The 27,836-nt window shown below is 36.7% G+C and overlaps 3 protein-coding genes, 1 non-coding gene and 3 pseudogenes across 5 annotated transcripts; 4 read left to right on the top strand and 3 right to left on the bottom strand.

The window, feature by feature from the left end:
• Positions 1 to 519: 519 nt before the first annotated feature.
• Positions 520 to 662, top strand: LOC126584010 (U4 spliceosomal RNA; annotated as a pseudogene).
• Positions 663 to 1,237: 575 nt separating this feature from the next.
• LOC126582751 (uncharacterized) lies at positions 1,238 to 3,200 on the bottom strand. The gene is made up of 2 exons (XM_050246933.1): positions 2,912 to 3,200; positions 1,238 to 1,587 (listed from the first exon to the last, which is right to left on the bottom strand). Exons 1-2 carry the CDS (start codon positions 3,140 to 3,142, stop codon positions 1,339 to 1,341), a joined length of 480 nt encoding a protein of 159 aa, XP_050102890.1. The 5' UTR covers positions 3,143 to 3,200; the 3' UTR covers positions 1,238 to 1,338.
• Positions 3,201 to 3,457: 257 nt separating this feature from the next.
• On the top strand, positions 3,458 to 20,863 carry LOC126582750 (probable alpha,alpha-trehalose-phosphate synthase [UDP-forming] 7). Of its 2 annotated transcripts, XM_050246931.1 has the most exons (13): positions 3,642 to 3,850; positions 4,404 to 6,438; positions 6,625 to 6,898; positions 7,007 to 8,008; positions 8,325 to 8,505; positions 8,977 to 9,194; positions 9,639 to 10,293; positions 11,156 to 11,205; positions 11,623 to 11,672; positions 12,995 to 13,060; positions 13,424 to 13,465; positions 13,568 to 13,633; positions 20,468 to 20,863. In XM_050246931.1, the coding sequence occupies exons 2-4, from the start codon at positions 4,460 to 4,462 to the stop codon at positions 7,316 to 7,318; spliced, it is 2,565 nt and encodes an 854-aa protein (XP_050102888.1). In that variant the 5' UTR covers positions 3,642 to 3,850; positions 4,404 to 4,459; the 3' UTR covers positions 7,319 to 8,008; positions 8,325 to 8,505; positions 8,977 to 9,194; positions 9,639 to 10,293; positions 11,156 to 11,205; positions 11,623 to 11,672; positions 12,995 to 13,060; positions 13,424 to 13,465; positions 13,568 to 13,633; positions 20,468 to 20,863. The 2 variants fall into 2 exon arrangements, with proteins under 2 accessions (XP_050102889.1, XP_050102888.1); XM_050246932.1 differs by lacking the exons at positions 3,642 to 3,850; positions 9,639 to 10,293; positions 11,156 to 11,205; ... (3 more) ...; positions 13,568 to 13,633; positions 20,468 to 20,863 and adding an exon at positions 3,458 to 3,611 and having other exon boundaries at positions 8,977 to 9,130.
• LOC126584008 (U2 spliceosomal RNA) lies at positions 16,251 to 16,452 on the top strand. Its single transcript, XR_007609932.1, has one exon. It is a non-coding gene; the product is annotated as a U2 spliceosomal RNA (small nuclear RNA).
• On the top strand, positions 20,635 to 20,753 carry LOC126584009 (U2 spliceosomal RNA; annotated as a pseudogene).
• A 72-nt stretch (positions 20,864 to 20,935) lies between the features above and the next one.
• Positions 20,936 to 22,176, bottom strand: LOC126633927 (pentatricopeptide repeat-containing protein At2g41080-like; annotated as a pseudogene).
• A 450-nt stretch (positions 22,177 to 22,626) lies between these two features.
• LOC126582231 (ATP-dependent zinc metalloprotease FTSH 2, chloroplastic) lies at positions 22,627 to 26,269 on the bottom strand. The gene is made up of 4 exons (XM_050246289.1): positions 26,125 to 26,269; positions 23,554 to 25,058; positions 23,198 to 23,438; positions 22,627 to 23,099 (listed from the first exon to the last, which is right to left on the bottom strand). The coding sequence occupies exons 2-4, from the start codon at positions 25,056 to 25,058 to the stop codon at positions 22,761 to 22,763; spliced, it is 2,085 nt and encodes a 694-aa protein (XP_050102246.1). The 5' UTR covers positions 26,125 to 26,269; the 3' UTR covers positions 22,627 to 22,760.
• Positions 26,270 to 27,836: the final 1,567 nt, after the last annotated feature.

The following is a 27,836-nucleotide window of genomic DNA, read 5'->3' as shown; positions in this document are numbered from 1 at the left end:
GTTAAATCTATTTATGTAGGGAGTAGGAGTGTGAACAAATAATACTCTTGGCCTAGTTAGTTGTTTAGATAGAGATCGTCCACTTTATCATGTCCAAGTAATCCGCCATTAGCAATCACTAAGAACGGTTGTTGGTAGAGGACATCGCCTAAAACGCTCTACTAATGGTAGGTTGGTAAGTTGCGAGCTTGCTTATTCGACAATCTGAATGATGTTTCAATGAAGTTCAATTCAGAATTTCGATCTTCTTACAACAACTTCACTAGCTAAGCATAATGGTGATTGAGATGATGGTGAACTAAATTGACTTGAATTAAAATTTTAAGGGCAAAGAAGACCATAAAATCTTCTCAAAGCTATGCATGGATTGTTCCAAATAAGAAATTTTATTGGATTGTTCTTGCTTTTGGAAAAGAAATCATAGGCTTTTGGCAACTATTTCTTGTCCCACATCGATGGGTTGTGGAGTTGTCAGGCAGCGAAGGCATATAAAACGAAGCCAAAATAATGTGATAAAACATCTTTGCGCTTGGGGCAATGACGTAGCTAATGAGGTTCTAACCGAGGCGCGTCTATTGCTGGTTGAAAACTATTTCCAAACCCCCTCTTAGGCCTTGGTTTAACCTTGTGCCTTCGAGAATTTCTGGAAGGGTTCTCTTTTCGGAGAAGGCCCTACAAATTCTAGTTCTAATTTCTTGTTATATTATGGTGGGTCTATATGAATAGAGATACTATGAATTTGTCGGTTTTGTGCTTACAAGTGTAAATTTTTGTTATATTCTGGTGGGTTCTATTCATATAGAAATACAAGTGTACTGCTAAAAGCTAAGAAGAATAATTTGTCTCGATGCCTTTTTTTGGTTGGCCAGATTAAATAGGATACATGCAATTAAATTTAACATAAATTACGTCTGTTGTTTGGTAGAGTTAAGTATTCCATGAATTTGATATGGGTCTGGGATTTTGAAACTCAATTGTATACATGATTTCCATGCCATACCCAAAACCCAAACCAATGCAGTCCAAATCGTGCCACCATTCAGTGCACTTTACAATACAATCAGATGTTTTTATTTGACATTGTTAACGTTCAAAAATTACGGGTCAAACTCAGAAGGTTGTGTGTTGACGCACACATATTCTAAGGTTAACATAGATGATATAATAAAAAATACTAGTAAGATGAACACAAAAATATATTGGTTCGCCATAAACAGGACTACAACATTGTAGCCTGTTTATGTATTTGTAGAATTTGAGATTACAATTTGTACATAGAATTGGCTCAAAGCCCTCAGTCGGCATGGTGAAGCCGAAGAGCAGTATGCTCCCTGCACCCTAACAAGCATCTCTTTCTTCTCTAATCTCTCTCTTCATTATATAGGCAAAAAAGCCCACCTTCCTAAGGAAGGTCAAATAAGTGCATCCTGGTCCGGTGGTCTGATTAGAGTACACTTCTTTAGTGGCCTCAGCAGAGCATCCTGGTCTGCCAAGCATTGTGTGGCTAGCACTTTCGCCTAACACTGCACGCCTAGCACTTCTTCGCCTAATTCTGCCAAAGATTTGTCTCCTCTTAACTCCTGGGGTCTTTGTATTGCAATCACAATTTGAGATATATAAATTTGTGGCACCGACCCATGGCATGCATCATACAAATTTAAAAGCGTACAAACAAAAAGCTAGGGCAAAGTTTTAGTAATTGCATGGATGAGGAATCGCATAAAAACATAAAAGTTTAACATATATGGTAATTATTTAGTTGGCCTTTCAATTTAACCAAAATCCATTAGTACCAGATTAAAATTCCGTTAGGTGGAAAAGTGTTTGTCATCAATGGTATAATATCGTTTTTCTTCAAGAAGTGTTGAATTATGTAATCTCAGTTTTGCAGCTTTTTCACAAAGTAAACAGGTCTTTTAAAATAAAAATATATATAAAAGAAGATTAAGTACCTAAAATCTCTCAATCTTTTAGTGTTAATTTAAACAAATACTCAACTTATTGAAAATGTCACATCTGTTAAACCTCAATTAAATGTTTGTTAAATTAACAAGGCTTACTTTGTCTCCAAAATCAATAGAAAGTCATGGAAGCATAACCTCCATTGACTAACAGTCATCACCACCTCTATCAAGCCATCACCTCCAAACCCAATGCTCAACCACTAACTCTACGCTATAACTCAAGCCACCAACATTGTGAATAATGTTAAGGAGGTTATTGATTTGGTATGGACTGTCATGATGCGGCCACCACCATCTTCACTGTTCTCAAAGAAGAACTGAAAGCTTTACAAGTCGAGAATCAACAAATGAAGAAATCATATGAGCAAAAACAAGCTCCTTGAAATCTTACTTGAATTCTTAACCCTCTTTGTTAGGAGATTAAGCTCGTGATGTAATTTCAATTTGGGTCCGTTTTAGTTTCAATTAGATACCCGTTTGATCATTATGTTTCATATAGTATGATCTATTTGAAATTAGTTTTTGAGACAATTAATATTAATATTGACCACAATATACCCAGTTGGTGAGTTATATATATATATATATAAAGGTTGGGATGTGGTTCCGGTGGTCGTAAGTTGAGCTTGGAGGTGGCGGTGGCTTGTTATTTCCCGATCTTCAATTTTGTTTTCTATTTTATTTGTGAATTTATTTATTTAATTTTTAATCTTTATGTCTTTTTAATTATTATTTTAGTATCCAACTATTATTATTATTATTATTATTTTAGTGTCTAAGTAAGTTAAACAATTAGACCTATTATTGTTACCCGTACATTCAATGGAAAAATTAACGGGGCTTAAATTGTTTGGAAGAAAAAAAAAAGTTGTGTAGATATTAAAAAAGTTAAGATCAATTTAGAATGACATTAAAACGTTAATAGATTTTAACTTTTAAGTACTTACTAAACAAAAATCACTGCTGTCCCATATCTTGGTGAAGTCCAAGTTGCTGCTTTCAACATCAAAAGGGTGACACCCAATATGTAGAATCATTTCATTTTTCACAGCTCCCAATGGAGTCAAGCTGTCCCTGTCAAAGGTGGAAAGTGGAAACCCACGGCAGCGACAGGGAGTAGCTTTAAGAAGTGGGGAGGAAGGCGGCGGTGGAGGCAGGAGGCAGGAGGCAGGAGGCATGCAGTTGCAGCGGCCGAGGAAAAAAGATTGGGGAGTGAGAGTAGAGGAGAGAGAGGGTTCAAGATGCGCGAATAATTGAAAAACTCCCAAGTGGCAGCATCCCAGCTGTGAATCCCAGTCACCACTGAACTCGCGCCGCTGATTGGTCCGTCCGTACGCACCAAAGGCCGAGGCGGTTCAACGCGCTGAAACCCTTCCCGGGTCTCCCTACTCTCCTCGTCTCACGTGTCCAGTTCTCACAGCTCACGTGTTGAACGTGTGTCTAGTCGCCGCGTGATGCCAGCTGGCTGACCTTATCCAATTTTCTAACACAGCTCTGATAAAATCACTCCGCACGCACACCACTCCGTCACCTTCATCGCGTGTTATTGGCTCGCCGCGTGAAATCCCACACTCTCATTGGCTGTCGTGTTGGGCTAGCGGGTGCTCGTATAATTCCTCGTGGATTTGTTCCACGTTTACATGAAGGGCAAGTTAATATTTTCATTAATTTTTTGCCTTATTAATTTCTGAGATATATACAATTCTCTTAATAATATTCATTAGCCCTAATTATCCCAATACAATTCAGGAATGAAAATTGTAGATGTCAATCGAACACTATGAGATTATGTAAATTCAAAGCAAATCAAACCCCTTGTTCATATATACATTCAAACCCTCTACACACGTATCGTTTTGGTTTTAATACTACATAGAGAGACAGAGGTCAGTTTTTCAATCTTCTTCTCCTGATCTCATTTTATTTTTATTTTTTAATGATTAGGGTTTGTGAAGAATTGGGTTATCGTTTATGGACCCTTTTGGGATCTGGGTAGCCTTTAGATTTCATGTTCTTTGTGGTTTACTGCAATTTTGCCTCATTAATCTTGTTGGGGTCCTCTCTGTTTTTGCATTTCATTCGATTTTTGTAAAATGTGGATATGAATTCTGAATGTGGTATCTCAGTGTTTAGGTTTTGTGTTCTTTTGGGAGAAAAGTTGGGTGCTTGAGAAGATTCTGTGGTGTAACGTAACCCATTGAGAGGGAAAAAGAATCTTGGGGATTTTTTGCATCGTCGAGATTAGAATAAATGTAGAGGAAACATTCTTGATTTGTCAGCAGATTCTCTTATTTTTGGAATGTGAATCGGTCTTCTTTCCGCTGTTAATTTAGTTGTGTGTTTGATTTTCACTGCATTGATTGGTTTGTAACTTTGTTTATTTCTTTTCTTTTATTGTACTTTTTATTGGAATTTATGTTTTACTGATGTGAAATGCAGATTGTCTGAGAAAAGAGTCTCGTGAGATTATCCATTTATAAACAGAGTTGGAAATAATGTCGCAGTCATACATAAATCTTTTGGATTTGGCATCAGGGAATTTCCCTACCATGGAGGGGAAAAGAAGACGGTTCCCAAGGGTGAACACAGCTCCTGGAAATTTGTCCGATCTTGACGATGATCAAGCTCGTAGTGTGTCGTCTGATCAACCTTCCTCAATTGCTTCCGATCGGGTGATCATTGTAGCTAACCAACTTCCTGTGAAAGCAAAGAGAAGGGAGGATAATAAAGGTTGGACTTTCAGTTGGAATGAGGATTCTTTGCTTTTGCAGCTCAAGGATGGACTGCCAGAAGACATGGAGGTTCTTTATGTTGGCTCGTTGAAGGTTTCCGTTGATCCTAAAGAGCAGGATGATGTGTCACAGGTCTTACTGGAGAGATTCAAATGTGTTCCGACTTTTCTACCCCCTGACATTCTGTCAAAATTCTATGATGGTTTCTGCAAGAGGCATTTATGGCCACTTTTTCATTACATGTTGCCGTTTTCAGCTGATCAAGGAGGCCGATTTGATCGGTCTTTGTGGGAAGCTTACATATCAGCTAATAAGTTGTTTTTTCAAAGAGTGGTTGAGCTTATAAACCCGGATGAAGATTATATCTGGATTCATGATTACCATTTGATGGTGCTGCCAACTTTCCTGAGAAGGCGTTTTAATCGAGTTAGGATGGGCTTTTTCCTTCACAGTCCATTTCCCTCGTCTGAGATATATAGAACTCTTCCTGTAAGAGAAGAAATACTTAAGGCTTTACTCAATGCAGATATTATTGGGTTCCACACCTTTGATTATGCTCGTCATTTTCTGACTTGTTGCAGTCGGATGTTGGGCTTGGTATATCAGTCAAAGAGGGGTTACTTAGGATTGGAATATTATGGAAGGAACATCAGGATCAAGATTATGCCAGTTGGGGTTCATATGGGTTGGATAGAATCGGTGATGAAGGTGGCAGATGACGAGAGTAGAGTGAGGGAACTTACACAACAGTTTGAAGGGAAAACAATGTTGCTTGGTATAGATGATATGGACATTTTTAAAGGAATTAATTTGAAAATTCTAGCAATGGAACAGATGCTGAAGCAACATCCAAATTGGCAGGGAAAGGCAGTGCTGGTCCAGATTCTAAACCCTGTGAGAGGTAAAGGGATAGATTTGGAGGAAATACGAGCAGAAATACAAGAAAGCTGCAGGCGGATCAATGCAGAATTTGGTCAACCAGGCTATGAGCCAATAATCATTATTGACAGGCCAGTTTCCATTAACGAGAAGATTTGCTATTACAACATTGCTGAGTGTGTCGTTGTGACAGCCGTTAGAGATGGGATGAACCTTACTCCATATGAATATGTAGTTTGCAGACAAGGAATATCTGGTTCTAATTCATGTTCAAATTTCGGTGGTCCAAAGAAGAGCATGTTAGTGGTGTCAGAATTTATTGGATGTTCTCCATCACTCAGTGGGGCAATCCGTGTCAATCCATGGAATGTTGAAACAACTGGGGAGGCACTGAATGTGGCGATTTCAGTGCTTGATTCAGAGAAAGAACTGCGACATGAGAAGCATTATCGGTATGTTAGTACACACGATGTGGCTTATTGGTCGCGCAGTTTCTTGCAAGACATGCAGAGAGCTTGTGCAGACCATTTTAAGAGAAGATGTTGGGGAATTGGTTTTGGCTTTGGATTCAGAGTTGTGGCACTTGATCCTAATTTCAGAAAACTTTCAATTGATGCTATTGTTTCGGCTTACAGAGGGGCACAAAATAGGGCCATTCTGTTGGACTACGATGGTACTGTGATGCCCCAGAACTCAATTGACAAGTCCCCTAGTCAGAAGGTAATCTCAATTATGAACACACTTTGTGTGGACCCGAAAAACACAGTTTTCATTGTCACTGGCCGAGGGAGGGAGTGCTTAAGCAAGTGGTTTTCTCCCTGTCAGAGGATGGGAATTGCGGCTGAGCATGGTTACTTCTTAAGGTGTGCCTCTCTCTCTCTCTCTCTCTCTCTCTCTCTCTCTCTCGTCAAAACTATCTCAAATGTCAGTTAACTTATAGCTTGTGTTTTTGCTAATGATGGGGAAACTGAAAGATAAATACACTGTGCTTAAAAAAAAAACTTGAACGTTAATGGAGCTTTCACAACGATCAATATGCTACTTCTCAGATGGTCACAAAATCAGGAATGGGAAACCTGTCTTCAGGGTTTTGAGTTTGGCTGGATGAAGACTGTTGAACCCGTGATGCAATTGTATACGGAGGCTACTGATGGTTCTTCTATTGAAAGAAAGGAAAGTGCTTTGGTTTGGCAATATCGTGACGCAGACCCTGGTTTCGGGTCCTCCCAGGCAAAGGAGATGTTGGATCATCTAGAGAGTGTCTTAGCAAATGAACCTGTTGCTGTCAAGAACGGTCAGTTCATTGTAGAAGTAAAGCCTCAGGTATACGTGTATATAGATTCATCAATCTCTACTTCCGCTTTTCCCTTGCTTTTGCTTTCGTTTCAATCCAACATATATTTTGTTTGTTTCGTTCTTGTATGATTCTAGGGAGTTAGTAAAGGACATGTAGCAGAGAAGATTTTCTCATCAATGGCGGAAAATGGAAAACACGCAGACTTTGTGCTCTGTATTGGCGATGACAGATCCGATGAGGACATGTTTGAGATATTTGGTAACTCGATGCAGAAGAAAGTTCTCTCTCCAAATCCTTCGGTTTTTGCTTGCACGGTTGGGCAAAAGCCTAGCAAGGCTACATATTATTTGGACGATACAGCGGAAGTGACAAACATGCTTGAATCTCTTTCTGAAGCGTTTGAGTCTTTGCCACCCACTGAAGAAGGATACGAAAGCTCTCCGTGAAAGTTTCAATCAAATTCGTTTCGTTTCGTTTGTTTCAATAAGAAAGTTAATACTTTTTGAGACACAGGCATATAGATTAGGCAGGAGGGCATCTTACCATGTTTAGGATATCATGGGATAGTGTATGAAGTTGGTAGATTTTCCTATATTTTGCATGCTTCCCCCTTTCTTTGTACATAAGTTTCTCCTCAGACGGACTGTTGATGATAAAGTTGAAAGAAAATGGGAGCATAATGGTCAATCATCTTCCTCAAACTCTCAAATTAAGCTTTGAAAGTTTAGAGAATCAATTTAAAAATATTGCTAATTGAAGCTAAAAATAATTAAAAAATGCGGCCTCGCCCATCGTTTTAATTATGTTATGGTTAGTATGAGAGCTCAGTTACGCACATGGACAACACATATTGGATGACTATAACATTTAAGTCTTATAAGTGAATAACGAGACATTTTTCGAGGAGCCCTGCAAACAAGACAGCTAGAGTTCCTCGCCTATTGCAATTTGACACCTAGAATATCATCTTTTTAAATGATACCATCCTTAAACTTATTTTTTAAAATATTAAAATTATATTATTCCTATACTAAAACCCAAACCTGCGTGCACTGTTCATGGACAGTGCGCAGACGAAAATGCCCTCCAAATATTTGTCTCAGAATGGTTTCTCTCGGCTTTTGTACAGTGAAAGGGTGGTTTTTCCCTTTCGATTCCACTCGTCCGTCATTGCTCCATCTTCTGTTCGATCTTTTTCTTCCTCTTCTTAACTCTTCTACGTCATTCTGCTTTCTGTCATCCAAAAAATCAGATCTCCAAAGCTCTGCTTCCATTACAACTTTTACATTTTTCCTTCCGTCGCTCTCGAACTCCTTCTGGCTATCACATTGCTTCACCAAATCCTCTCAGCATAAAATTAGTTTTCATTATTGTCCTTAAACCCTAATCTCTCTCCTCTATCTCTAAAATTCATCTGAAAAAAGGTATAATGGGTATTGTTTATGTCTGCAGGTTGTACTCGGAGAAGTTTGCGAAGGGCCAATAAGAAAAGGTGGATTGTGTTTCAAAGTGCCAAAAATACAGGGCCTGCCTCTTTGGGCATTTCCAATCTTCCAAAAATCGTGTTCGTGGATGTGATGTGACACATATTTCAAGCTCGGCTACAGATATTTGATTCACATGGGGGATTTGGGTAAGAAATAAGAAACCCTAAAATTTTCTTTTGGTTTTAAGAGAACTATCATAAAATCTCTTTGAGGTGTTTGTGATTCCAAATCTAATCAACTCTTCTTAAACTCATCCCTTTCCCATGTAGCAAATCACAACTCTAAAATATTCCAACTAATTAATTAATTATGATAAGCTTTTTAGAGAGTACTACTTGGATTTGAAGTTTCCTGGGCTTGGATTCTTGGCGTATTCTCTATTGTTCATTGCTAAACAATTGGCTTCCGTTTGCTATCTAGCATGGTGTTTACGACTTGCTGCAAAACTAAGTTTTCTTGATTTTGTTGTTGTTTTAAAATCCATAACTTACTGCAACTAAATCTTTTGGTTGGTTTATGTTTTAGAATTCATAATATACTACAAAGGTTTATTGTTTTCAATGATTTCATGTGTTATATTATGTCTAACTTTCTTTGTTTTTTCGCTTTGTGTGCAGTTCGATCTGACAGTATGAGCACCCAAATTGTTACCCGCATCTTGGTTAACTTATGTATTAAAACTTGCTTCTTTGAAACCTTTCTTTTAGTTTTACCTTTTTAAAGCGGAATATTGGTGAAAATAAGAAGTGTGTTTAATGTGCACAATTGTTATTTTGATGTGTAGGCAATACCCTCTCTTGATTTCAGCCTTCTTTTCTTAACTTCCGAAAGAGTAGTATAGTTCTTTCATTTGCTTCCTTCTTCTTTTAGTACATGCTTGGTTACAATTTCATTATTTTCATTCAGATGAGTGATGGAGATTTCAAATAGGTCGTGCACTTTGTAAAATATTCTGCAATTTATAATTCCCCTCATTTGAATTTTCCTTATCATAATTATTTATGATCTCATTTTTCGTTGTGCACTCTGTGTGTGAAGTGTTGTTTGTAATAGTATTTTATCTCATTTTATGTCTTAAGATAAGGAGGGGAATTTTGAATCTAGTTTTCAATTCAAATTGTATGTGAAGTGTTATTTGGTGTTTTCTTTTTCTTTTTTTTTCTTTTTCATGCAATTATCATTATTTGGTCACAGCTGCTCAAGTTTGGTTTGTGTCCAACTTTCTGATTGTATTTTCTGTCGACAATGATCTCATTGTTTCTAATGTGGGACAAGGTAGGCCAAGAATTGGGCACCCTCTACAGACTGCAATACTACTACTCTTGCTGAGCACCCTTTACAGACTGCAATACTACTATTCTTGTTAAGTATTTCAGTTCCTCTCTACTCTTTCAATCTTCATAACATGCTTTTATCTATCTATCTATCTTTCTTCACATTTATATATTAGAATAGACTTAAACAACATTTATATACTAATTGATTACATGGCTATTTCCTTTAGCATTTGTTTGTGGAAATGATCCATGTGGTTTCACCAATGAACTTGCATCCTTAGATGATAAGAGGACTTAATGGAGCTTAGTATACAACTCAAAATCCAATAAGCTCTTGGATGTATACTACTTGAAATCAGTTAAAATCTTAGGATTAAAACACTTATGGAATTACTGTCTTTGATATCATAGTATTGAAATCTAGCGAAGATTGCCGATGCTTATTGGTCATCTCCTCTGTACACACGCTCCTCTTTTTTTATTCTTACCATTTTTTTTCTCTTTAATTTGTAATATTTTTTATTTGTCTTTTATAAATGCTTTCAACTTGGAATTTTGGTTTGTGTGATTGAACAACAAGGAGAACGTGACCCGAATTGGCTCCAATTGACTCTTCCAAGTGACAAGATGCATTTGATTATTGGGATTTCTTAGTAGGTAATAATGTTTTAATCTTAATTTATGATTGCGTTGAAGTAAAAGATTGGATTTTATTAATGAGTTTTGGATTTTGATTTTGACCCAATTTACATATTGATAAGTAAAATCGAGCTTGATGAGGTTATATGCTTTGATTGCACCTTTTGATGGATACAATTGTGCACCTTTATGTTTGTAGATCACAATTGTTTTCGTTTTATAGTAGTCTTATATCTTCTACACTCTTGAGCAAGAATATCAGATTGTATATATATCTAATTATCTATCCAATTATTCAAGTTTAGATTTTATTTTCACATTTATTAGTTTTATTTCAGTAGTTTTGCGGGTGATACAATTACGGAGGTACTATAAGAAGTTACAAGATTTCATGCAAACTATTAAGCTTGTACTCTTTCTCTCTCACACTTTTTTTTAAATGTTGATCGGGGTTTATGTATTGTTACGTAATTATTTTATTTTGGTCATTTTCTCATTCAAACATTTTCACTAGAAAATTTAGTTTATATTCATCAATAAACAAAAATAAGTTAATGCCAGTGAGGTGTCTTTCTATTTGCACGTTAGCTCACTTAGTTTGGGGTTAACTAATAATTAAGACTCATAAGAAATTTATATTCACTCATGGGAAAAGTTTTTCCCGTACTAATCACTAATATATTTTCAATATCTAATTAGCTAGGTAATCATTCAAAAATTCATAATAGAAGCTCATTGTAACCTCTCACTCTCTCTCTCTCTCTCTCTCTCTCATTTTCGTGTTGTATGTGAGAGGTTAAAATACAGTAATTTTAGTCCTAGTCTTGCTGTTAAAAGTTTTTTCATTGGTGTATTTAAGCCCTTTTTTGTTGTGGATCAGCGGGTCCAGCTCAAGATATAGATAAAAGAATACGAGCTCTTAAGAAAAAGGTATCATTTATTAACCCTTTTAGCCTTGCTCTTAAATGTTACAGATCATATATTTTCCTTGGTTCAGTATGACTATAGAAATTGTTTAGCAGGTTAGGAATATGTACCCCTTTCTTTGGGGTTTTCAGTGATGTGTTTTTAATAAAATTATATATTTGAATAATGATTGTTTTTCAATGGTGTTAATTTTTTAACAATTTATGATAGTATTTGTAAAATTACGTCAATTTTTTTTAGCAATTATTATATCTTTTGATTCCAATTCGTAATTACTTCTTTTGTTAAATTTAAGCTTGATTATTTTAGTAAATCTTTATGCCTTATGTCTAAACACATATACATAATACATATATAATACTGTATACGTATAGTTTTTATAATGTTGTTGAGCATTTTGAGAGTGCATTTTGTGTGTAGTGTGTGACAAAGGCAAAACAGGGAACAACTACTTCATATAGGAAGAAGAGGTTAGTTTAATTGTATTTGTTTTTTGTTTTTTGTTTTAATTTGGTTAAATTCGAAGTTGGTTGGCGTGTGTCTAATTAGGTCGTTTGCTTGCACAAGTTAAAGCCACTAGTTTTATTGATGCTGGTGTCCGAAATCAACCCAAGTTAATGTTAAAATGTTATCTAACTTTTCGTTATGGTGAGAATTGAGAACTTAAAACCGTTTTTTTTATATGGTTCCCATTTTTGAAATAAGCAATTGAATTACTTTTCTATACCATTTTTGTGAGAATTTGTTAATTATTTTTATATATATGAGGTAGGATTTCTGCTTTCTACATTCATTTCTCATCTTTAGAGATTGATGGATTTCATATTGTCAAATAATTTATGAATTTTCATATTAAGTTTGTCAATATGTTGTTGCAATAATTCAATTAGATATGATATAAGTTGATGTGTTTGTACCTTTGAAACATAATTTTTCACACAATTTTTAATCCTGCAGCAACGTGCGGGGAAAACTTTCTAGTATATACTAAAACCGGTGGGGAAATCACTGTACCATAGCCATAGTGGATTTTCAATTTTACCCCCATTTATTTTATGTTATTTCAATTGTGCCCTTTTTGCTTTACTATCAAAGGAATAACAATTTGGTGACGCGTGGGATCTTCACTGCGTTTTCCCTCTGCCTCCTCGCCTTAACTCTCCAATTTCCCCAAAATCCTCCCTCACTGCCTCATTCTCCCTTGCAGAATTAAATTCTCCCAAATTCTTCAATCCAACTGTCCAAATTTTCATTCTTTCTTCCAAGAATTAGCCGTATGCCTCATCTGCCAAACCCCATGCTTTCTCGCTCACCTCTTCATTCCGTATCATCTCTCTGCTTACAATCAATGTAAAAAACCTTAGACGCTTAAACCTCATTGCCTCACCTCATCTGCCCCACTTAATCAGTATTCACCGGCTGCTACATCGATGAAGAATCTCTCCAAAATCTTTTTTTTTTTTAACAAACGCCAGCTAATCGTACCGCCTTGTTGTTTTGCCTTCGTCTTTCAATTTCGAAATTCCAATTTAAGGTATGAAACAGGGGCTTAAATTGGGTTAGGGTTTTGTTCGATTTTAATTTCATTTTTTGGTTTTTGTTTCAAATTTTGGCTTCAATCTCTTTAATTTGATTCTAATGAAAGAAGAAAATCATTCTCATTTTTTTCATGAATATGTTGCATTTCTTTAAAGCATTATTTGATTTTTTATTGTGACTTCAACATTCTGGATCTCTATATGCCTTTTTATTATATTATTGCTAATTGTACCTGATAATATTTGGTGTGCAGAATTTCGAATTTTGTTGAGGGGGCTTAATGTTACCGTTGATGAAGTATGTGAAGCGCTTTTGGAAGGTAAGTACTGATATTCAATTATTGCTTATTGCATTTTGTCCAATTTTTGTTGGAAAATTTCTAAATTAGGTGTGTGCTTGACTCGAAGAAGTCTTAGGACATTGCAATTCTTGCTTATTGCATTTTGTCCAGTTTGGAAGGTAAATTGTGATTGTGTAGCGATGTATTGAAAAGCAATTTGTTTAGTTCGTTAGTAGAATTTCGTTGTTTATGTATTTCCAAAATACTTGGTGTAATTGATAATTAAGGTTTAAATGTCATAAGGTTCCATTTGTTTAGGATAGACAAATAAGAAGGAATTGAAGAAGTGGGTTTGGGTTAGTGTATAGGACTGAAACAGAATTGTACTTGCTGTTATTGCAGGGAAATGAAACAGAATTGTACCTTCTGCGAAATTATAAAGTGGTAGCAATTTGCAGATTCTCTAAACTTTTGAGTAATTTCATTTCCTGTTTTATATGTCTTTTTGTAATTTTCTGAAAATAGTTGTTTTGTTGCCAAAAACAGGGCTATGCTCCAATCTGTTTAAGACTTGAAGATTTCTATATTTCCCTGCTTTATCTTCAAATTCAGGTATTTGCTATTGATTTGATTGCGTTGTATTTCTTGATTTGAATGAAATGGATGCATCTGGTCCTCCAATTAAACATGAATTCCATGGAGTCCCATAGACTTAATCATGATTGATAATTTTGTTAAATATTTTTAAATTTTTGACTGATCATGATTGATTCAATAGACCTATTATAAGTAACAAAACCCAGTTTGAAATAACAAAACCCTAATACCACATCAGAATATGAGCCTCTAACCCACAACTAGTTGGCATAAGTGGAGATCTTTTTTCAACGTGGGACGAGCTACAAATGGATCCCTATTAACATTCAGGAGATGTGGTAAGAAGTAATGAATTTAACAATATAAGTACATGAAATAAAAACTTTGGTTTCACCAAGTCGTAAATTTGTTTATGGTATCCTAGAGTCAGGTTATTCACATGAGCGACATTACCATGTAACAACATGCATATAACATGGTTCTGATACCACAAATTAATTTGAGAGCTTAACCAAACACCGGTAACCGTAAAATGAAGAAAATATGTGTTTAAACCACTATTCAAAACTACCATTTTGTGATTTGGGAAAAATGAACTCGTTGCTGGGCAGTGGGCAGGTTCATCATCAATCATCAGCCTCCTATACTAATAAAGTTTCCCTTAAATTCTTCAAGAAGAACGATTCCAAAGCTATAGAAATAAACTTTCACTGTGACTAGTACCTATCTCGATTCCAGGTTGAGGTGATTTTTTGGTTGGATCGAATTGGAAACAAGTATTCTAGTGCTAAATAAAAAAGTGTTAAAATTAAACTTTAGTTTCAATTTTGAAATATTCGGATTATCGGAATTTATTGATATTTTTTTAATCGGTTTTAACTCGAGATTTTCATACTACAATTTGAATTTCCTGCCTAGCCTACCTAGGTGGACATAAGTGGGCTAACGGCCTAGATGGGTCTAGGCAGACTGGGTGTTTTTGTGACCTTTTTTGCTTATTTTGTTTATTTAATAAAATGACTTACATTTTGTTTATTTCCTGCCTAGCTTACATTTTGTTTATTTTGTTGCGATTCTCACTTATATAGAAATTAGATAACTTCTATTTTACATTTTATATTTTCAATAAATTGTACGTACATATTGATATATAACTTTTATTTTACATATTATATAACACTTATTATATATTTGTTCCTCATATTTTTAATATGTTTTAGTACTATATATATATATATATATATACTTTTTTTTAATGTTTTAGTACTTTATAGTTTATATGTAACATCCCACATCACCGAGGGGAGTGATCCTTAAATGTATATTCTCATTCCTACCTAGCACGAGGCCTTTTGGGAGCTCACTGGCTTCGGATTCCGTCGGAACTTCGAAGTTAAGTGAGAAGAGTGCTAGAGCACTCCTATGATGGGTGACCCACTGGGAAGTTGCTCGTGAGTTCCCAGAAACAAAACCGTGAGGGCATGGTCGGGGCCCAAAACGGACAATATCGTGCTACGGTGGTGGAGCGAGCCTGGGAAGTGGTTCGCCCCAGGCCGGGATGTGACAATTGGTATCAGAGCCAATCCCTGGCCGGAAGTGTGCCGACGAGGACGTCAGGCCCCTAAGGGGGGTAGATTGTAACATCCCACATCACCGAGGGGAGTGATCCTTAAATGTATATTCTCATTCCTACCTAGCACGAGGCCTTCTAGGAGCTCACTGGCTTCGGGTTCCATAGGAACTCCGAAGTTAAGCGAGAAGGAGGCCAGAGCACTCCCAGGATAGGTGACCCATTAGGAAGTTGCTTGTGAGTTCCCAAAAACAAAACTGTGAGGGAATGGTAAGCCCAAAGCGGACAATATCGTGCTACGGTGGTGGAACGGGCCCAGGATGTGGTGGACCCAGGTCGGGATGTGACATTATATATCATTCTATTTTTAAATTTATGTTTTCCAATACAATTATATATTTTTTAAGTATAAGTAGAAACTTAATATATTATATAATAAAGTTAACTAAAAGAAAAAAAAAACTAGGCCCCACCCCCTCCCCCCCCCCCGGCCTAGCACCTTTTAGAACCTTGAGTTTCAATCCAACTTGCACCCCTAATTCTAGGGCACGATATTGGAGAGTTCCTCCAATTTGGGCTCACATCTCTTCCAATCAGCTTGGAAAACCAAAAAATAATTAAAATATGGAGAAACTTTGGCGTTGAAATTTTCCAATTTTTATTCAAAGGTATGTAGCATGGAGTGATACGGGAAATGAATGGCTGAGATTGAAAATAAAATATTTAAATAGTTGTGAAAATCAAATCTAACGGCTAAATTAATACATGTAGTATTCATGCTACATAAGTTGAAACAAAGCCGAACATTTTAGAGAGAATGCTTTGTAGTTCTATAAAGTCTTTTGAGTGTAGACAGAGTATATGTTCTTTCCTCCTCCCTCCAATTTGGTCGTCCTTACTCCTTAGTATCACAGAGGATACAATTACAAATGTATGGGCACGATGACATATAAGAAAATGTCATAGAAATACAAGTTTCATATACCACATCGGCCGTATGGGAGAGGTATTTTAATGAAGGGGCATATAAAAACAGAAGCCAAACATAAGAAAAAGCATACCTTACCTTTTCGGCCTTTTGGCTAAGATCAAGTGTAGTATCTGTTTTTATCAGTTTAATAGTTTAATATTTGATACGTGAATCAATGGTTTACATGATATTAAATTAATTATTTTAAGGAAGAGTGCATTACAATAGCTTGCTATTAGGGCTCTTGAGTGTCGCCCAAGCATTGCACTACAGCATGGGCATGGCGCAACCTACCAAAATCTAGTTTTAAAACTTGATATTTGCTAATGACACTGATCTGGTTTAAGATTATTTAAGTTTTTGCTTTGAAACTAATAATCATACAAATCCATGGTGAATGGTAAATTTTTTATTTATTTTTCCAAGGTGAATGGTAAATTCTCTGTATTCTTTCATGTATCAACGAAACCTCATATAAATTAGACAATACTTGGTAAAACTTTAATTTTTCTTTTAAACAAATCTATCTTGTATGAATTTAACTATGAAATACAACCAGAAGCAATACACAATAAACATACTGGGAGCCAAACTGGACCGAGATGATGGATATATACAAGCCGAACAAACTACACATCAGGCTTGGTCATGCAATTACTTTTGTAGTTCTACTCTCTTTCCACAAGTGGGTAGAAATAGCTGAGATTGAAAGAACTAAACCCTGAATAGAACGCTCCCTCCCTTCAAGGCTTCAACCCCAACCAGCTAGTGATTACAATCCATGAACAATACATCAAATAAAAAAAATCAGGTGGTTCTTCAAACCAAATTTTGCTTGGCACAATGTGGGACAAATCAATAAGTTATCACCAGAGCAATAAATAGACCAACACAAATAGAAACAAGTAAACCTATTGTTGGAAATGTGCCCTAAATCCAATCATATGATGATACTTTACAAACGTTTCATATATTAAACTAATCTAGTTTAATATAAAGGGCAAAGATTATTGTTTAAAGCCGTCTCATATAAACGTTATATGTTTAAACGATAAGTCTAAGGAACATGTAATTGGGAGAATGTGACCTAAAGAAGTTAGATTCATGAGACCATTCTCTTTTGTATACATATCCTAAACGTTCCTGATCATAGGATTGCCAATTGGGCATTGACAGTCCGTTAAGATCAATACGTGCTATGTCTTCTCTTAGAGAGAGTGACTAGTTTCAAGTCATTGGTGTGATTGACACCAAGACAAGTATGTAGGTGCTCAATAGAGAATGAGTCCACTAAACGTGATCAACAAGGAGTTTTTATATTCATGTCACATGAGAACTCATGGTTGGGGTAATGCAAAGTAGTCATTTGACCTGAAGCATCATAGTTGTCTTATGGTTAGGTCCTTAATCTTTGACTATGTCAAAGTCACTCCGTTAGAGGGTGTCCACAACATAGTTGGGGTTAAGCCACTTAGCCATGGAGGCAAGTGAATGCACAACAAGGGATCTCTAACCTTCAAACCGTTTGAGGGAGAATTCTCTATGATATGATTAAGAATCTCTGGCCAGAGTATGAATAAGATTTAGGAAGTCATTCCAAATCACGTTCAAGGTAATCATATAAGTAAGAGAATCACATTGGATAGTAGACATGAATAAACTATCAAACCAAACAATGTGGTCAAGAGTATTGTATTAGAGAAAGACCGTATTGCATTGTAATCCCAAACTGAATAGGTTCTCCACCTCTTCTGATTAGTTTGGGTAGCCATGACATATTGCTAGGTGTCACTCATGATTTGTGGAAGCCCTAAAGGTGTATAATCACTAAAGGGAGAGTTTCAACTCACAATCGATTTGAAGAGTTCTAATCGACCACTGCCTCGCTAAAAGGAATCTTATGGATCGTACACCGTGTAAGGTAGAGATTGAAGAAACAACAGAGATGAGTAGGGGTAATTACATGGTTTAATTATTTATGGCCATGATTAATTAATATGTTAATTAATCAAACGAATAAGTTCGTTTTAGTTTTTGAGTAATTAGTGGACCTCAAGGCCCATTGGGTTTAAAACTGTCAAGCCCATTAACTTAAGTTGTATGACAACTTAATGAATAAAGACTCAAAAGGGCCCAAATAGCCCAAAGCCCTTAGAAGGCTAGCCATATCATGAATGAAAGTTTTTGGTTCTTTTTGTCACTTAAGTGAAGTGACTATATAAAGGACTTTATAGCCAAAATTCATTAGGGTTCTCTCTTGAGGAAATTGGAGAGAACAAAAGCTGTCTTTTTCTCTCTAGGAGGCCGGCCCCCTTGGAGGGGATTTACTAGTATCAATCATCCTCCAAGGTCACTCATCTCTTCTTCAAGTCCCTCCTTGGTGTGGAAACTTAGAGGTTCCCTTTCTTGGAACTTGGAGAATCCATTCAACCATCCTCCTCCAAGAAATCCATGGAGCTAAGAAGTAAGGAATGAAGGCCCTTTCTCTTGGGTGATTAGCCTTTGCTTATGCAAAGAGGTGCTTCAAAGGTATAAAAGTTTCTCAACTCCTTTCTTTAAGATTTGAGTTGATCTTGGTTCACCACAACTACTAAGCCTTGAATTTCATGTGTAAAGTTTTGTTTTTGAGTGCACACAAGCATGATTCCTCATTTAATTGTTAATTGCATGCATAGATGTTGCTCAAACGAACTTGTTTTTACAAATTTTTCCTTCACCTATATATTCATACGGTAATGCTTGGGACATATATATAATGATGTGACAGTTGATGGTTGGATTTATTTTTAATGATTTAAATAAGGAATTCAAATATTAACCGCCGCATCATATGATCTACAAATTACAGTGTATATATATGGGAGGCATATTTGTGCTGAGTCCCCAATTATATGGGAGAGGTGACACCAAATTTGAATCTGTCAATTTGAATTTTAGTGTTCTTTCAATGTTAAATTGTTGATATCAATAATATGTAGATGAAACTTGAAGATACTCCAATTCATACGTTTACTACCAACATGAAATGAAGGAGATTCCTTGTGAATTTCACAAATTACAAAACCTATCATAGTAAGGTAATTATCCCTAGCTCATCGAAAATAAATAAACCAAAAAAGTTAGTGTTGATTATACCGCCTCTGATTTTGTCATGGTATTAGGAGCCAGGTTATTTACATGGGCAATGCATACTGTGTAACAACATGCCAATTACATGACTCTAATACCACAACAAAATTAGAGCAAACTATACGAGTTATACATCAGTAGAGAAGTCATATTTATAAACTAGCATGCAATACTCGTATTGTACGACGTGGGAGAAATCAACTGCTTGTCACCAGAGCCATGCAGATACCAACACAAATTAGAAAGAGTACTTAAACACACACAGTTCAATCAGAGAGAGACGGAGAGACCATGGAGTCATGAGGAGGCAATTCGCCATACAAGTCCTTAAGGTATAATTTGGTATGCAGACGGGACGGGACGGAACGGAGTGGGAGCAAAGATGCTCTTGGATGGAAACAAGGAGGAAGAAGAATGAGACGGAGAGGTTATAATTTTGTGTTCCACAGATGTGGAACGAGTCGTTCCAGGGGGTGAGGCGGAACGAAAATTCACCCAAAATTCGTCCCGTGGAACAGCGCGTTCCATCCGTTTTAGGCACACCAAATGTGGGACGGAACGCCTCGTCCCACTCCGTTCCGTCCCGTCCCACGTACCAAACGGTACCTAAAGCACCAGTGAGCATGCAATTTTGTCCTAAGGACAAGGTTCTAAAAGACGCTAGGCGCTAGTCAGGTGGCGAGCTGTGGCTTAACGCCTAGGCAGCTAGGCGGATTTAACTAAATCCATTATATTTCATGTAAATAAGTCTCTGTTTATACTTAATATATATATAATTTCATCATAAACTACAAAATAGAATGACACATATATTATGAAGTATTGAAACACAATGAAAACATGGGGAACAAGTATATAATGTGTGCTCATTTAAGTATTCAACAAGTTTCTTACAATTTATTGAAAAAAATAAAATGCAAAATGAAAGTTATCTATTTTCTACCTAAGTGAGTTGCAACTTAAACGGATGCCTAAGGAGATCTGGATGGGTTAGGCGAGAATTTTTAGAACATTGCTTAAGGATAAAGAACCGAGTTCTTGACTCCGTCATCTTTGAAGTCTCTTACTCGAATTTTCTATTGTAATTTATTTAAATATTTATTTCAATTAAAATATATTTTCAAAATTATTGTAAATATAACAGCTATCACTAATTTTACCAACACGTGACATATTCCAGGTTAACATATACTCCCAATTGTCTCAAACTTGTGCTGACAAGTCCCTTTGATTTGAATATAACAACAAAGACATACCGCATAGAGGTTTTGTATCCCACATTGGCTGCTGGCAGAAGTACGCTAGTGAAGTGGCATATAAAAACAGAAGCCAAACATGAGATGAAGCATATCTTTCTCGGCCTTTTGACTAAAATCAAGAGTAGTAATTATTTTTATCAATTTAATATCTAATATGTGAACCAATGGTTTACACAATATTAAATTAATTTTTTTAGGAGAGAGTTTATTATAATAGCTCGCTTGCTATATAAGGGATTGTATAACTATTACTTTTATTAAGTTCATTTGTATATATTTTCTCTAATCAATAAATACAATCTTGATTGTTTCCTTTCTCTTCTTCTGTACCGATTCTTCATCTTTGCAATGTAGTTAATACGAAGAACACTTACCCGTATAACCTCCCGTTACCAGTAATCTCCACATGAACACATCCCATCTTTAAAGTGATGAATCTACTAGCATCGCGTACAATGATCTCTCGGTTTTTTATTAGAGATATGTACTTAACAACAACATGACAATCAATGCAAACACGCAAATTCTTCATCACCCTTCTTGGTACATTATCAGGAATGTTCATCAAGGAGAAAGCAATCGCCAACTTCTCACTATGGTGTGCCTAAGTTATATTCTTTCTCCTCATTATTCATATCATGCAAAACAGAGCCGGTATCAGGCACGTAACCATGCAACTTCAACTCTGATGTTAGCTCTTTAAGATACAAATCAATCTCCCATTGCTTTTCTCACCAACGCAGAACTAGTGAACTCGGTTTTCTATTTCCAGGCAGCTTTTACCCGGCTTCTGTACCTTTCTCTATCTCATAGCTTTTCTCACCTCAGAAAGATCATGCCACCTTAGAGCTGAAGCATGGATGTTCGAGAGTAGCACATAGGACGCTGAGTCCTGTGGATCTTGCCTAATAACTTATTCAGCAATCCTTCTTGCCATGTCTACGTTCTTGTGGGTTTTACATGTGCAGATAACAAAGTTTTCCATATGATAGCGTCTGCTTTAACAGGCAATGATCGTATCATTGCCTCGGCTTCCTCCAAACAGCCAGACCGGCCAAGCAGGTCAACCACACATGTATAGTGTTCTAATTTAAGATGCAGTCCATACTTTTCGACCATAGAATCCAAGAACTCAAGTCCTTTCCGCAATGACCGCACGCATAAAGCAAACTCAAGAAAGTAACATCATTTGCCCCCAGTTCTTCCTGCTCCATCTCCTCAAGCAGCTTAATGGCTTCCTCTCCTCGCCCATGAAACCCATATGCAGAAATCATAGAACTCCGCGTTACAGTATCTCCACCTTCAGTTTCCGTGAAAGCTTTCAGTCATTTTAAAAATACTTCCAAACGAGTTTGTGAGCTGTTTAATACAAAGATAGCTTGAATTAAAGGGGTTTAAGGCAACAAGTTTTTAATGAAATACACTATATAATTTTTATTAATAATATTGACAATAATGAGTAAGTGGTGACAGTAGTTTGAGCGTGGTGGTGAGTATCATAATTATGTCAAACTTTGGTAGTACCGGCAACTGTTTTTTCATAACTGAAAATTTATGAAGAAAGGTGAAGAAAGGTGCAACAAAACTTCAACTTAATTACAATACTGCCACTGCCTCTTGTACTTATCATTAAAGAAAGTTCATTAGGTGTTTATACACAAAAGAAAAGTTTGTGAGACTATTTTATTAACATAATAGCCGTTTCTGTTTCTATTATTTCTTTTTATTTTTCTCAACCGTTATAACACGTAGAATAGCAATATCATCAAACCATTATTGCATATATCTAACTGTGATGTACATGTACATCTACAAGCTCTAAATTTCTGTATAAAATGTCCTGCAGTCCATGTCTCTTTGTATTCAATTGAGTTTACAAATTCCAAAATTAGAGTTCTTTTTTTTTTGGTCAAAATATAAATTTGTTAGATTAAGTGTTAGATTAGAGAGTCGATGGAGTTTGAACCCATACAATGGTGCGAGGACAACACTCCTCTCTACCACTGTAGAAGACGGAGTTTAAATATCAGGCTGGAACCAACGATGTAGAACACAAAAAGACCAATAAAAGACTGCAGAGTGGAGGAATTTCATGCCCATGTATATTTGGTCATCACGTTACACTACAAGTAATACAAAAAATTACAGCTTTTATACACCTTTACCAACTATAGATGTTTAGCTAAGTGTCGATGACGGTATGAGTTACACTATCTAAACAGCTACAGGCGACGGAACTGCAGCAGGGACCCGGTTTTCAACTGGGATTTCAGCGAATTCGGATAGGAGTGCCCGGAATTCATCCCCGGTCATTGTTTCCTTTTCAAGAAGGACCTCCACGATCTTGTCAATGGCTTCGCGGTTGTTTCTTATGTGGGTCAACGCAATCTCATATGCTTCATCCGATAATCTCTTAATAGCTGTATCAATGTCTTCAGCAAGCTTTTCTGACATTGAGTTCCTTGCCATCATTCTCATAATGACGTCACCGCTCTGGGACGCGTCCATCAATGACCATGGTCCAATATCAGACATTCCGAAGGTGGTGACCATCTGCAACAATGCCAATTAAGTTCCTCAGTATGATAGAACTAGTAGTGTCATCCGACATTTTCAATTTCTATGAGAAGATAACAAATATGTTCAATTACCTGTTTGGCCAAACCAGTGATCTGCTGCAAATCACCAGCTGCACCTGTTGTCACCTCAGGCTCGCCAAAGATCACTTCCTCTGCGGCTCTACCACCAAGCCCACCAACAATTCTTGCAAACAGTTGCTGCTTGGAGATCAAGGTAGGATCATCTGCAGGAATAAACCATGTAAGACCCCGAGCCTGACCACGAGGGACTAATGTCACCTTTTGAACAGCATCATGCCCTGGAGTCAATGTCCTGCATTGAGGAGAATACAAAACGTTATTTTGGGTCATTTAAGTTTCTTATTCTGCAATTTGAGTTACTTGAGCATCATAAGAACAACCCAATAAAAGACTAAAATATCACTTACCCACAGATGGCATGCCCAACTTCGTGATATGCCACCAGACTTTTACTCTTTCCATCTGTCATTACTGTTCCTTCCATTCCAGCCACTATTCTATCAATTGAATCATCAATCTCTTTAGATGAAATTGCTGACTTCCCACGTCGACCAGCCAATATAGCTGCTTCATTAAGGAGGTTTGCGAGATCAGCCCCACTGAAGCCGGGTGTCCTCATGGCTACAACATCAAGGGAAACACTTCCATCAAACTTCTTATTGCTAGCATGAACCTTTAAGATCTCTGTTCTTCCTCGAATGTCTGGGACATCAACAGACACCTGCCTGTCAAACCGGCCAGGCCTCAGTAAGGCAGAGTCAAGAATATCTGCCCTGTTAGTCGCTGCAACCACGATGATACCAGTGTTGCCCTCAAAACCATCCATTTCTGTCAAAAGCTGATTAAGGGTTTGTTCCCTTTCATCGTTCCCTCCACCAATTCCAGTTCCTCTTTGCCGTCCAACAGCGTCAATTTCATCAACAAATACAATGCAAGGTGCATTCTCCTTGGCCTTCTTAAAAAGATCACGAACTCGGGAAGCACCAACACCAACAAACATTTCAACAAACTCAGAACCTGAGATGGAGAAAAATGGAACACCAGCTTCACCAGCAATTGCCTTTGCTAGCAGAGTCTTTCCGGTTCCCGGAGGGCCAACAAGAAGAACACCTTTAGGAATTCGAGCCCCAACAGCAGTGAACCTCTCAGGCTTCTTTAAGAACTCGACCACCTCCACGAAATCTTGCTTGGCTTCATCTACCCCAGCAACATCATCAAATGTCACTCCGGTGTTTGGTTCCATTTGGAACTTGGCTTTAGATTGACCAAATTGTAGAGGAAATCCAGGCCCACCTGGACCACCCATGCCCCCGGATGAACGCCTTGAGAGTAGGAACAAACCCCCAATTAAAATTAGTGGGAAAGCAAGATTTCCAATCAGGTTAAATAAAAGAGAGCCCGAGTCTTCTTGAGCATTATGTGCTGCAAAGTCGATGTTCTTTTCCCTGAACTTCTGGAGGAGCTCTTGGCTTAGCCCTGGAAGTTGAACACGAACCCGCTGCAATCGGTTCCCTAACTCAGGAGAAACAGCCTCAACAATAGCAATGGTTCCATTCTCAAACAAATCAACTTTAGTCACCCTGCCCTTGTCCAGATACTCCAAGAACCTGGAATAAGACATCCTTGAAGAAGAGACACCTTGATCATCGGCGGCCAAAGCATTCCCCGCTCCAAGTATAGCTGGTGCTCCTATTCCCACATTCCCAAGCAACAACTTGAGAAAGCCTCTTCTTCCCTCGTTTTGCCTTTGGTCCAGCGACGCCTTTGTGAGAACTGTTTTTGTCACTTTACCCAACGATGGAAGAGCTGAAGGGTGCAAGAGATGCCTGCCACAGAAGTCCTTGCTCAAATTTGGCTTAGTACCGTGGGTAGATAACCCATTCCCCACAAGGCATGCTGATGATGCTGCCATCTGTAAGTACGATAAAAGAGGCACTTGTAAGTTTATATGCCCAATCACAGGTTACAGGAAACGAAATTGAGTAGTTCAACAACCTATGCAGGAACAAAAAAAAAAAAGATGGAAGTATAAAGAAAATATGAGGTCAGCTTAATATTTGATTGCATCTCAGTCCCGAAAAGTAGCTAAAACAAAGAATTAATTTTCAACAGAAGCTAAGGGATTGTTTGGTATTTAACTTGGAAACAATTTATAGTTTTCAAAAACGATGAATCTAGCTAAAATACTCAGTACTCATAAGTTTAAACAAAAATGGAATCAAGAAGGACACCGAACAGGCCCTAAATTTATCAAATCTCAATTCATACCATCATAAACATTACGGTAGAAATAACAGCAATTCAACGTTTAACAGAAAAACATGAATGAATATCAAGATGTTCACTCATAGTGCAACGGTGAAGCAACTTGTAGCCTTGATGTCTTTTTCACCCAACACATGCAATTCTTTTTCAGTTTTAACTTTTTCAAATTCCATTCAACCAAAAGCAAAAACAATAGCATATAGCATATGTGACCAAGGTAAAAGCCAAAAACCAAAAAATAAAAACTAAAAAGCAATCAGGTGACATGAATTGATGGAGTGTCACCAAAGATGCTAATTTTCTGGTTCAATAAATTCACAACAAAAAATGCAAACAAAAACATAATGATTAAAAAAAACACAGCCATCTTCAAGAAACATGCATACAATTGATATTCACGGAATCAAAAAATCACATTCAGGAAAAGTACATCAAACCCATGTCTAGTTCTATTTGTTTTCCAAGTACAAGTACGAAACCATAGATACAGAAATACACGAAACCGCAAGTGGTGGATTGCCCTGGTTGTTAGAGTTTCCTCCTCAACCCACTCCGTCCGGGGTTCAAACCCTTCCCTCCCTTAGGATAGTTTAATGTAGAATATCGATAGTAATCCAAGAAATACACAGAAGCAATACAGATATGCACTCCAATGTAACTGAAAGTAGAGATTAATGGACGAGCAGCACAAGAAGAAGAGGAGAAGCGCGTACCTTGAAAAATGGAGGGATTTCGTGAGGGAAAGAATGGGGATTTTAGGGATGGGGCGAGCTACATAAATAGCTCCAATGAATGGGGGAAGCCAAATGGGAATTTTTTAAGGAGTGGATGTGGTTTTAGAGCACCCTACGTGGCTTATCGTTGTTGGGTGGGAGGAGGAATTTTTTATTTTAACGAAACACCAGTGATACATCGTATATTTTTATATAAATAATGAAATTTTTTATTTTTTAAGTTATTAAATTTTTAACATACATATCTCATCATTTGTATAATGACACGGTGTACATCGTGTGCCGGTCACATTAAAAAATCTCTAGGGTTGGAGGACTTGGAAGTTGTTTTAAGTTTTTTTGTTTTTTGGTTAAACGATAAATTTTGTTAGATTAGTCATCAGCAGAGTTTAAATTCACATCGTCGTGCAAAGATTCAACACTTTTTCACCACTTGCTTTAAGGTGTGTTTTTTTTTTTTAATTTCTTTTTCTTCATATTTTCTAGGCTGGGGATCTGAAATGAGCACGTCACTTAACTGTAAACAAAATGGAAGAAGGGGCACGTCACTCACTTCGATTTGCTGTGGAGTGTGGACTGGACACAAACACATTCAAACATTCAAACCAATCAAACATTCAAACCTTTCACTCACATTTTCTCGCTTGCCGACTATCGTTGTTGTTGTGATGGTATACGTGATCATGTACTTGATTGTATGAGATCTCAATTTAAAAGTAACTCGCATGAACGATGAAAATAATATATTTATAACGAGTTTGATATTTAATTATGACTAGTAGATTATTGACGGTCTACATTTTTATGGTTCCAAGTAATTAGTATTATTCTTTGTTTTCTTTTACTGAGTGTATAAGATAAAAAAAATATAAAAATAAAAATCTAAGGATGAGAATTGAAATAATCTGTTTTAATGTGAGCATTGTATGATTGTCTGGCTAACTTTTCCTTTTCTGTCTGTATTCGTTTCGTCTGCTCAAGCTGAAGTGAGCATTTTATGGTTGAGTGCAAACTTTTGTACCACTACAAGTTTACAACATAAAAGCATAAAATTATCAGCCATTTAATAACTATTTTATTTTTGTCACTTAGTAATTACGGTGTAATGATATTTTTCTTCACTTATAAATGAAAGGTCCTAGATTCGATTCTCGTCAAATACGAATTTAAACGACATTATTGCTAGTAATTGTGAGGTTTGTAAAAATAAAAAAAAAAAAAAAAAACTATTTTAGATTTTAATTTTTGCTAAAAAAACTTATTTTTAGCTAAGCTTTTAATCTCACTTTGCTTTCTGTAGCTCAATAGTCGACACTTTATTCCCTAAAGCTCAAACTTCGCTACACTTTGCCTCTTGGAACTCGATTTTGATCTCATTTTGCCCCTTAAAACTCAAAAGTCATAATTTTACGCTATAAAACTCAAAATTCCCTCCAACATAGCATATCCTAGGACTTGCTTCTCTTTAGGGATGTTTGGGACCTAGTTCTCGTTAACTTAGAAATGGAGGACATGAAAGCTTCATCAACCTTTTTTACAATACAAGCCCAACAAAGCCTATTAATGAAAAAAGACCACAACAATTTCATATTTGTTGTAAACTTTCTTAGTTTAAGTGTGATTGTGTAAATCATAGATTATATTTGATTTTAGTTATTCTTTCCTATATGGACTTATATTCCATGGGGATG

This window comes from Malus sylvestris, chromosome 9, assembly GCF_916048215.2.
Source record: "Malus sylvestris chromosome 9, drMalSylv7.2, whole genome shotgun sequence".
NCBI lineage: Eukaryota > Viridiplantae > Streptophyta > Magnoliopsida > Rosales > Rosaceae > Malus > Malus sylvestris.
Note: the sequence above shows the minus strand (reverse complement) of the source record. Positions and strands in the feature narration are given on the sequence as shown.

What these genes read in the sequence shown, in the direction of transcription:
- LOC126582751 (XM_050246933.1), bottom strand. Translation starts at nt 3,142, where the DNA reads ATGCCTCCTGCCTCCTGCCTCCTGCCTCCACCGCCGCCTTCCTCCCCA. An exon ending in ACAGCAGTGATTTTTGTTTA is followed by an intron (nt 1,588 to 2,911) that starts GTAAGTACTTAA and finishes TGCAATACAAAG; the next exon opens with ACCCCAGGAGTTAAGAGGAG.
- LOC126582750 (XM_050246931.1), top strand. Translation starts at nt 4,460, where the DNA reads ATGTCGCAGTCATACATAAATCTTTTGGATTTGGCATCAGGGAATTTC. An exon ending in GAGCATGGTTACTTCTTAAG is followed by an intron (nt 6,439 to 6,624) that starts GTGTGCCTCTCT and finishes GCTACTTCTCAG; the next exon opens with ATGGTCACAAAATCAGGAAT. An exon ending in TTGTAGAAGTAAAGCCTCAG is followed by an intron (nt 6,899 to 7,006) that starts GTATACGTGTAT and finishes GTATGATTCTAG; the next exon opens with GGAGTTAGTAAAGGACATGT.
- LOC126582231 (XM_050246289.1), bottom strand. Translation starts at nt 25,058, where the DNA reads ATGGCAGCATCATCAGCATGCCTTGTGGGGAATGGGTTATCTACCCAC. An exon ending in GTTGGGCATGCCATCTGTGG is followed by an intron (nt 23,439 to 23,553) that starts GTAAGTGATATT and finishes TCCTCAATGCAG; the next exon opens with GACATTGACTCCAGGGCATG. An exon ending in TCACTGGTTTGGCCAAACAG is followed by an intron (nt 23,100 to 23,197) that starts GTAATTGAACAT and finishes GCATTGTTGCAG; the next exon opens with ATGGTCACCACCTTCGGAAT.